This window comes from Protobothrops mucrosquamatus, unplaced genomic scaffold (assembly GCF_001527695.2).
Source record: "Protobothrops mucrosquamatus isolate PMUCROS unplaced genomic scaffold, P.Mucros_1.0 scaffold2271, whole genome shotgun sequence".
Lineage (NCBI taxonomy): Eukaryota > Metazoa > Chordata > Lepidosauria > Squamata > Viperidae > Protobothrops > Protobothrops mucrosquamatus.
The window spans coordinates 1-10,911 of record NW_015388360.1 but is presented as its reverse complement, the minus strand read 5'-3'; the positions used below and the strand labels follow the sequence as shown (position 1 = coordinate 10,911).

The 10,911-nt window shown below is 41.1% G+C and overlaps 1 protein-coding gene across 1 annotated transcript; it reads right to left on the bottom strand.

Annotated features, from left to right (window-relative positions):
* Positions 1-2,736: 2,736 nt before the first annotated feature.
* On the bottom strand, positions 2,737-9,395 carry UBTD1 (ubiquitin domain containing 1). Its single transcript, XM_015824519.1, has 2 exons — positions 9,170-9,395; positions 2,737-3,846 (listed from the first exon to the last, which is right to left on the bottom strand). The coding sequence occupies exons 1-2, from the start codon at positions 9,342-9,344 to the stop codon at positions 3,461-3,463; spliced, it is 561 nt and encodes a 186-aa protein (XP_015680005.1). The 5' UTR covers positions 9,345-9,395; the 3' UTR covers positions 2,737-3,460.
* Between the last annotated feature and the right edge of the window lie 1,516 nt (positions 9,396-10,911).

Sequence of the window (10,911 nt, the reverse complement as noted above, 5' to 3'; positions counted from 1 at the left end):
TGTGTTGAGTTACATAGCCTGAGTACACTGGTTGAGAACAGTAGATTTATAATCCAACACATATGAATACCAAATTAGGAAGCTCCCTATTTATTTTAAAATGCTACCTGCTAAGGGAAAGCGCTACATATTACATACCAGCTCAAAGGGTCTGCCAGAAAGATTTGCTAACCTGCCAGGCATCTAACTTAGTCACAAAGCCTGGAATAGTGAGCATGGAGTACTATGAATAATAATGGGTGAACTGGGGGCAGATGAGATGACATTAGGAAGAGTTGAGCTGAAAACTATTTATAGTGGACACAGTCTCTGTGCCCCTCCCCCCTTTAAAGTATGACAGCAATATTGCTCAACTAATGGGATGTTCCTGCATGCACAAAATGGGAATCCTTTTTGCTAATAATCACTCAGAATTTATTTGGGCGACTTTCTTTCCAACAATAGAAGTTTGCTTACCTAGGGATACAGAATGAGCTACTAAGGGAGGGAATAGACTGATTGACCAAACATATTTTGGCCCGTTTTATAATGTGGCTTGAATCTGCTTAACATCCTTTTTCCTACTATCCCAGTTTCCTGAGATGAATGATTTTAATCACAATCAGTCTATATTTCCTAATATCTATCTGCACAATAAAAACAAGATCATATATTGCATATGTATTTTTATAAGTAAATTAAACATCTGGTAACTCTTTCAGTTCAGAGTTAACTTATTATCCCTGAAGTTCTTTATAACTTGTAATCTTGCATTCTAGGTATTTTAAAAAAATGTTTAAGTTTTGAAAATGTAATTTTCAAAGCTATATGAACCAGAGGCAAAGTAACTCTGCTACTAAATATATTGATTACAGTTCATGGCCACAAGTTTTGCAAAAGTGTACTGCGTCTATACAAGTTGGCACATCCAAATATTAACAACTGATGTGAGGTTCTAGGGTCCAGCAAGTATAGGTTTATATAAAATTGCCATATTAAGAATGCTAGGTAGCATCATATAAATGCCTAATAAGCCTCGAGGAGATTCCTAATTTTAACTCTTCTACAGTTACAGGATTTCTCTTTTCTTTTAGGGGATCCGACTATCAGCACTGCAAATGAATTTGGCTGAAGCCATTTTCCCTTCGTTTTCGGTTGCCACAGAATTGGGAGGGGGAATGAGTATTTTTTTTAGCTTAGTCAAAACAATAAATTGTTCTATGGGAACCAAGGTCATTGCTGATTGCATTTTGGCAGGCAGAAGCTTCTGTTAGAAAGCCCGCTCGCTCAAGTAGTTAATTGGGGAATGTGATTTATGACATATTACTGGAGTGGGAAGTTCAATTTTGTAACATTGTAACCTTTGGGAGGGAACTTCAGTCTTGGTTTCACTTTTGATCATGCTGATACTATGTAGCCAAATTTATTTATTTATTTATTTAAGAAAACTTTTTGCCTTGGAGTTCTCTTTTACTGGTCTCATCTATCGGAACCATGACACACACTTTGTTATCCTCCCTTATTTGTACTTAGCAGATGAGCAATTTAAATATGTATACTGTACAAGATGAGCATTATCATACATTATTAAGTTAAAAAGAAAAAGATTGGTGTACTTTGTTCTCACTATATTCTTAAATAACGTTCCAATTTTGCATTTCTCTGGTGACTAGGACTTCTACATTAAGTACATATATATTGCAAAACTTGCATCTGAGGCTCAAAATAGATATTAGCATTTAAACATTGGGTTTCAACCTCTTTTCTTCACAGAACCATTGTGAGGTTGGCATATATAATTTTTTCTAACCTGATTTGCCCTTGCAAATGGAAGCAAGTCTGGCTGAAAGGGAACAAAAGCTTGGAGGAAGATGGCAGAATATATAAGTAGCCCTTTTCCCAAGTGGAGATTGCTCCTATACATATTTTTCTGACCCTGGATTCTTATCACATCTAGACATATACCTCTATTTTACTACATGTGTATCCCAGGCTTCCCCTATATACTCAAAGCAGCTTACATGGTTTTCTGCCATCTCTACACAGTGTATCATTGCAATAATGAGTAAGATGGGCTGAAAGTAAATCATTCGCATGAAGTTCATGACTGAGAATTTAAACCTGGTTTTCTATAGCTCAGCACTCCAATCACATATAACAGTGGTGGTGAACCTATGGCACGGGTGCCAGAGGCGGCACTCGGAGCCCTCTCTGTGGGCACGCACGCCGTCGCCCCAGTCCTAGGCCTTCAGCTGGGTTTTATAAAACCTTTTCACTTTAGGCCTCCACCATGTGCAAAAAAAAAAAAAGGTTCAATCAATCAGTCAATTTCAACTTCTCGCGGGGAAAAAAAAATCTTGCAAAGTTGGAATTGATTGATTGAACTTTTAGTCCCACCCAGTCTGCTGTTACCACCACAGCCACACCCATCCAATGTGCCATGCCCAACCAATGGGCCACACCCACCCGGCACCCGACGATGCATAAGTGGGTTTGGGGCTGCAGTTTGGGCACTCGGTCTCTAAAAGGTTCGCCATCACTAACATATAATATAGCCATATTTTTCTGTAATTTCACATTCCTATCTGTTTGTCTCATGCAGACTATCATTTCATTTCTTTGGGCAGCGCATTACGATTACAAAGGTTAATCCATCATGCTGACAATTTCTTTCTGGCAAGGTAATCGCTGTAATCGCTGACATGAAAGAATGTAATTAAATCCTCACTGAAACAGGCACATGGATAGTTGGAAAAAGATTTTATTGATAAATTACACTAGGACCCATATACACGATCCATTCTCCACATTACCACACCTTATCTGGATGAGGGCTTGTCCGTAGACCTAGGACGAGCTGACTTGTTGTACAGCCATTCTTGATGCCAACCTCAGTATAAGCAACAGCCTAGATATGGAAGAATTAGCCCTGGCCATTGGTTTATTTATTTTGAGCCAGAGGCAGTAGTCTCTCATGTGAGAGACACTTTGGTCTCATGCTTTCTCTAAAAGCTTTTCAGTACTCAAATGGGAGCTCCACCGAGTCCTTGAAAAGGACTAGACCCACAACCCATCATTTCAGGCTTACAGTCCCAATGTGGGCAGTTCCAACTGGACTATAGTTGAAGGGAAAGGAAGGAGGCATTCTTTCGGTGCCAGCCGAGCCCAGAAATGGGTGAGGAAACTAGTTCTTTGGAGTTTGGGGAAAATAAAAATCTAGCCCAGATAGACATGAAAAGTAAACCATTGGGAGAAACAGAAACCGCTTTGAACATTGCACATCTGTACTACTGCCTAGCTTGCCGACTGTGCTCTGCAGCGAGACAGCATGTGCAGCTTTTTAAAGGCTTTGGATTTGGCTCTGCCAGTCTGCTTTTAAGTGCACTATCTGCTTCTCTAGATGCATAGAACAGACACCTGCTCATACAGGTTTTCGCTCAGTCTCTGAGACAAACTGGGGGTCACACCAACTATCTCTAGCTCAGTTCCTTGGTGCAGAGGGCTGATTGACAATTACTTGAATTACAAAGTCTTTCTGGATTTTAGTCTCCTGCAAGCGGGTCCTATCTGTCAGCAACTTGCCAGAAAAAAACCAACGTTGCCATGCAGGCTGCAGTCCTTCCTGGGCATAGAGTTGCTTCTTAAGTTGTCCAATTGTGTCTGTCATGCTGGCATTCAGACGTAGATCCTTGCCAGATGAGAGGCGCACTTTCAGTGGGAATTCACGGCGGGTATTGGGTGCTGGCTCTGGAGGTTCTGCACCCTCCTCTTCACTCCACTCCATAATCAAGTTAATAGGTGGTGCCAGGCAATATACAGGAAGTTGGTATCGGTTACCCAATTCATCATAGCACTCAGTAAGTGAGCCTGTAGAGGAATGAAAACACCATTAGAGGGCGTGAGAAGCTTAAGGAAAAAGAAATAAAAAAATTATTTTGAGATCATTTTAATTCTAAACTAAAACTTTCAAGTGTAAGCTTTCAGTTTTCCTATCCAGAACTTCCTGATACCATGATGCTATGGACTCCATTGCCGGACTTCCAGTTCTATAGTATGCTCCAGTTTTATCACAAAGTCCTAGAATCTCCTTTTGGTCTTGAAACTAGATGTGCAACCCACAAGCCATTCCTGGACACAAAATCCACTTTCATTTAAAGTTGCTATCCTATGGTATATATGAGGTTGACAAATCTCTAGTTTGAAAGATCACCTCTTGGTTTAGAAGCAAGTACAAAAATTGAAAGATCAGCCTCATGGACCATTGATGAAATGTCTCCATTATGATTGAAAGATCTGCATCATCACCCAAGATATACACATCCTTGGGAATTCTACATGTGAAAGGAAATGGGGAAAAATGAAAAAAGCCACTCCAACATTCTGCAGAAGTCAGTCTAGCAGCCACTGTCCAATGAAGATTGACTGAGACTTACAGTTTTTTGTCTTTGCTGTTAAAGCTGATGTGACAGATAAAAATGCACTTATGTACTCAGGTCCTAGTACCAGTGAACTATTATCCTTGTATCAAAAGTAATTGTGGTGCAGAGCATTATGAAAGAATCAAAATATCTCTAATAATAATAACAATAATAATAATAATAAAGTTGGAAGGGACCTTGGAGGTCATCTAGTCCAACCCCCTGCTCAGGCAGGAAACCCTATACCATTATAGACAAATGGCTGTCCAGTCTCTTCTTAAAAACTTCCAATGTTGGAGCATTCACCGCTTCTGGAGGCAGGTTGTTCCACTGGTTAATTGTTCTAACTGTTAGGAAGTTTCTCCTTAGTTCTAGGTTGCTTCTCTCCTTGATTAGTTTCCGTCTGTTGCTTCATGTCCTGCCTTCAGGCGCTTTGGAAAATAGCTTGACTCCCTTTTCTTTATGGCAGCCCCTGAGATATTGGAATACTGCTATCATGTCCCCCCCTTGTCCTTCTCTTCATTAAACTAGACATACCCAATTCCAGCAACCGTTCCTTGTATGTTTTAGCCTCCAGTCCCCTAATCATCTTTGTTGTTCTTCTCTGTACTCTTTCTAGAGTCGTAACATCTTTTTTACATCGTGGTGACCAAAACTGGATGCAGTATTCCAAGTGGCCTTACCAAGGCATTGTAAAGTGGTATTAATACTTCACGTGATCTTGATTCTATCCCTCTGTTAATGCAGCCTAGCATTGTGTTGGCTTTTTTGACAGCTGCAGCCACTGCTGGCTCATATTTAAGTGATTGTCCACTAGGGCAGGGCTTTTCAACCAGTGGTACGGGTACTACCTGTGGTACATTGGCACCTGGCAGGTGGTACATGACCATCCTAGAAAAGTGGTAGCGGGGGAGGGGAATGAGCTGAACCGGTGGCAACACCGCACAAGCCTGAGTGAGAGATGGCTGGAGCTGCAGGGCTGTCAGGGCTCAGCGGAAGGGCCAGGATCAGCGCCAGGCTCCAGCTGGAGCTTGGCGCTGATCCTGGTGCTTCTGCTGAGCCCTAAAGAAGCACCAGTCAGCTGGAAAGCAGCACTGATCCTGGCGCTTCTGCTGAGCGCAGAAGAAGCGCCGATCAGCTGGAATGTTGCAGCATCTCCAGGGTCTTGTGATTTACATTCAGATACTTGGCAACTGATTCATATTTATGACGGTCACAGTGTCCCAGGGTCATGTGAAGTGACCAAAACCTGCTGCAACCACCCAGCAGACGGGGGGAATAAAAACCAAACACTCCCCCCACCCCCGCTGCCAATCCTCAACAGAAATGCTCACAACAATGAAAACCTCGGACAGGAGGAAAAGCACCACCAAGTGGGCAGGCAGGTGTCTTGCTCGGCTGTGGCTTGGGGGCACTTTTTCAGTACCATTGTAACTTCGAACAGTCACTAAGTGAACTGTTGTAAGTCGAGGACTATCTGTACTTTATCACTTTTTCCTTTTTGTGGGGGTCATCAAGTTTTTGACACCTTGCTAGGCGACTGGTGGTACTCGAATATTGCCATATCCTAAAAGTGGTACAATGGGTGGAAAAGTTGAAAAGCCCTGCACTAGGGCTCCAACATCCCTCTCACAGTTACTACTATTGAGCAAGGAACCACCTATACTATACCTGTATGTTTGGTTTTTCTTACCTAAATGAAGAACCTTACTTTTTGCACCATTGAATTTCATTTTGTTAGATAGTGCCCAATGTTCAAGTCTGTCCAGATCCTCCTGTATCTTAAACCTATCTTCTGGAGTGCTGGCTATTCCTGCCAGCTTGGTTTCGTCTGCAAATTTGATGAGTTCCCCATCTATCCCCTTGTCCAAATCACTGATGAAGATGTTGAAGAGCACTGGGCCTAGAACAGAGCCCTGGGGCACCCCACTACACACTTCCCTCCATGTAGATGCAATTCCATTGAGGACCACACGCTGAGTACGGCCGGTCAGCCAGCTACGAATCCATCTGGTGGTGATGCTGTCTAACCCACATTTTTCTATCTTATCAAGTAGTAGGTTGTGATCTACTTTATCAAACGCCTTACTGAAGTCCAAGTAAATTATATCCACAGCTATTCCTCTGATCCACTAATTTTGTCACTTGGTCAAAGAATGCAATAAGATTTGTCTGACATGATCTGTTTTTGACAAAGCCATGTTGGCTTTTAGTAACGACTTTATTTGCCTCTAGGTGTTCGCTGAAGCTTTTTTTTTTTTGTTATTTTTGACTTTGGTCGCAAGCCTTAGTTCATTTTGAGCCTTAGCTTTCCTCACTTCATTTTTGCGGGCTGGGGCTATTTGCTGATAATCTGCCTTAATTATGTGCCCCTCTTTCCACTTTTTATACTTGTACTTTTTATCTTTCAATTTATCAGAGAGTTCTTTATGCAGCCATGCTGGTTTCTTTTGAGAGCTGTTATTTTTCTTCTTTGTTGGTATTGTGCTAGACTGGGCTTTTATTATCTCACTTTTCAAAATTTCCCAAGCTTCTTGAGTTGTTTTCCTCTTGAGGATTCTCATCCATGGAATCCTACCCAAGCTCTCTCTAAGTTTATTGAAATTAGGTCTCTTAAAGTCCAAGACTCTAGTTTGACTGTGTTCTATTACTTGTGCTTCCATAATGTTGAATTCTAATATTGCATGATCACTTCCCCCAAGGTTCCTGTGGCTTCAACACCTTCTATCATTTTATCTCTGTTAGTGAGGATTAGATCCAATATGGTTAATCCCCTAGTTCCCTTCTCTACTTTTTGGGAGACAAAGTTGTCTGCTAGGTTTGTCAGGAATCTGTTTGATCTTCCACTTGGTGCAGGGTTTGTCTCCCAGTTGATGTCAGGGTAATTAAAGTCCCCCATTACTATGGTGATGTGCTTCCTACATACCTTAGTTAGCTGACTAGCAAAAAGTTCATCTATTTCCTCTGTTTGGTTGGGCGGCCTTTAGTATACACCTATGGCAATGTCATTTCCCCCCCCCTTTTATGTTGACCCAAATGCATTCAAGACAGTTTTCATCATTGTTGTGCTCTATTTCTGTAGAGATGTAGTTATTTCTTATATAGAGAGCAACTCCACCTCCTCTTTTATTTGGTCTGCTTCTTTTAAATAATTTAAATCCCTCTAGCTATGTGTTCCATTTGTGGGTTTCATCCCACGTTTCCGTAATGGCAACACTATATCTCTAAACTCTTGGAAATAGCGATTTTGTAGCAGCAAGCCTGTTTCTCATCATCATTTTATTTTTTACACTTTTGAACTGCTGCTGATTTTCCTCAGAGAGAGACCTAGACAGTGTACATCAAAGTATTAAAATATAAGCAGAGCATATAAAAGTTAAAAAAAATTAGAAATAGGTAAGGATGATAAAACACTGTTAAAAGTCAAGGTACTGAAAGCCCCATGGCTGCATGCTTCTTTGGGCTTCCCATGTGAGGCTACAGAGCCATGTTTTGATTCTTTTTCAGAAGGCTGGGAGGGTGGGGGCCTGCCGCACCTCTGGGTGGTGAATATTCCACAGGGTGCAGGCAATGGCACAGAAGGCTCTCTTCCTGGACCCCATCTAAGTTCTTTAACTGACATAACTTTCCCTGCCTGACTGAGTGGGATGAGCTGATGTAAGGGAACAAAACCAGTTCCATAAGTAGCCTGGGCTCATACTGTGCAGGGCTTTATAGATCATAACCAACACCTTGAATTGGGCCCAGAAGCAAACTGGCGCCAAGTGCAGTTTTCAGAGCAAAGGTATTACACGCACCCTTCTTTGGACACCCACAATTGCTCATGTGGACACCCACAATTGCTCATTCTGCACCAGGTAAAGCTTCTGGATACTTTTCAAGGGTTGCCCCATGTAGAGCACATTGCAACAATCCAAATGGGAGATAGTCAGGGCATGAGAGCCTCCCTATCCAGTAAAGGGTGTAGCTGATATATAACACGAAACTGAGCAATGGCCTTCCTAGTCATGGCTGCCATCTGCTTTTGGAGCAGAAGCTGTAAGTCCTAAAGGATCCCCAGACTATGCACCAGGTTTGTTTAGGGTAGTGCAATCCTCTCCAGGACCAAAGATGATAAGGGTCCTGGATACAGAGGGGCCCACTCATAGCCACTCCTGCTTACCAGGTTCAGCTGGAGTCTGTCATTCCCCATCTAGGTCAGGGGTAGGCAACCTTGGCTCTTTTATGACTCGTGGACTTCAACTCTCAGAATTCCTGAGCCAGCCATACTGAGGGGAAAGGGAGAGTTTCCAAGCTGAGCTATGCTGGTTCAGGAATTCTGGGAGTTGAAGTCCACGAGTCATAAAAGAGCCAAGGTTGCCTACCCCTGATCTAGGCCCACACAGCCTCCAGGAACCACAAAAGAACATCCACTGTAGGATGGAGATATTTAACTGGCTATCATCAGCATACTGGCAATACCTCATCCTGTGATGGCAGATGATCTCATCTAGTGGTTTCAGGTAGATGTGGAGACAGCATTGAACTCTATGGTACCCCGCAAAGCAGGAGCTGTGAGCTGGACCTCTCACTATACAACTTATAGCAAAGATACAACCAATCCTGTTTATTCCTATAACCACAGAACATGGATTTGCTCCTTACACCTATTATGGTTGTAAATGCATGGGGTTTTTTTTTTAGTAGAATGAAAAAGAGTTGATTTGAGGAGCAACATCCTTCAATTTCTAACAAGTTAGCACACCATTTCTGCTCTGCACTGAGGGACATACCATGAGGCAAGGTAACTCCAGCACCATCAATAATGGCTTGTGCTAGCCCATGATCATTTGCCTCCACAGCATAGGCGGCAGCCTTGAGTGCATCCCAAATCTCTTTGCGTCCCTCAAAGGCAGGGGCTGTATCCCAAAATTCATCCCGTTTGCTTCTTAGTTGCCCATCCGTCATTGGATAATCACTCTTCCATTTGGGACGATCCTTTTTTAGAGGTTCATTACGACCTGCAAAGAGATAGGGACATTTCAAACCAGGAATCTTCAAAACTTCTAACTACATCTTCTTACAATCACTGCTTCATATTTTTTTTTACATCAAATGCTGGCAAGTTGCACCACTCCTTGAGGTTGTGACAGTTTTTCCTAGTTAATTTTTTCAAGTCCCACTACTTTATCAGAGATAGAATTAAACTCTGACTGATTTTTTTTAGTATATGTGTAATCACAAACTCCTTTTATGAAAGCCTTAATATGTTCTGATCTGAACACAGCAACTTTTCATCAACTCCCATCTCTATATAAATCCTGCAAACTTCATCTTGCATTTTTAAAATTCTCTTCACTGTTTCTGCTTTTTCTTTCTTAGCTGCATCATCCAAAAACTGCCAAATGGTTTAATAGAGGAACAACTAATAGAAAACAGAATGCTATACATTCTGAGAAAGATGAGATCATCACTGAACTGAGAAGCACTTTGAGTGACAATATTTGCCTTTGTTGCTTAAAGCAATGAATGCAGCATACATCAATTTTGTAGAGATTATAGCACCTGACATTACCAAAAACATCGTAAAGAAAAAATTAAATCAGCCTTCTCCTATCCTGTACTTTCCATGTCTGCTAGATTTTTTTTCTTCCATAATTCTCAGCCAATATTATGGGGCTTATGGTAGTTAAAATCCAACATGTGTGGAAGACATCAAGTTGGAGAAAGCAGGACTACATTTTCTATAAGATTTTGTTAAAAAGGAGAGCTGTGGTAAGAACAAAACCAGTGACATTTAAATAGGATATGATAGCCTCTAATCTAGATGACCCAGACAGATTGAAGGGGAGGAATTCTGGATATTTAATCCCAACCCATCTGTGAGTGTGTGTGTATGTGAATTAATATTTTCAAGAACGGGAATTCTTTCAACATTACACAAAATCCTGGTCAAAAGCAATAAATAAATATCCTATTTCAAAGATCGAGATTGCTAAAACTGAAGTAAAAAATAAATGCCAGGGTCAACAGGATTTAAAAACAAGATGCTACTCACATTCCTTGCTCAGCAAGGGAAAACTAGAAGCTGAAAACTTAACAGTTCAGATATGAAAAGTACAATTACTGAGAAAGGGATAAAAAATTCACTGCTATGTGTAGAATACTGAAAGACAGAGCTTTAAAAAGCCAAATCATGTGACAGTATTACTCAGGACAAGTCACAAAGACACTCCTTAAATCAACTCTAGTCTGGAATTATTATTTTTATTTCTTTTAAAATTAAAATTTAAAATTCTTTTAAAATTATTTATTTTTTATCAAAATAGATCCAAGGTGGCTCTTTCAGAACAATTCCACTTTAGCGGCAATTTCCTTTTTGTGGGTAATTGCCAAACCTTTAAGATTTCAGCTGGCAGAATTTCTAGCCAGTGGATGTTTCAAGGATGTTTTTTTTTCCTTGTTCAATTGTGTAGTTTTCACAGACTACCCGGACACATCCCTGCAGTTTTCTAGGCAAGGTTTTTCACAAGTG

Coding starts and splice junctions, on each gene's coding strand:
- UBTD1 (XM_015824519.1), bottom strand. CDS start 9,344: ATGACGGATGGGCAACTAAGAAGCAAACGGGATGAATTTTGGGATACA. Junction 3,847..9,169: donor TGGAGTTACCTTGCCTCATG/GTATGTCCCTCA, acceptor ATTCCTCTACAG/GCTCACTTACTGAGTGCTAT.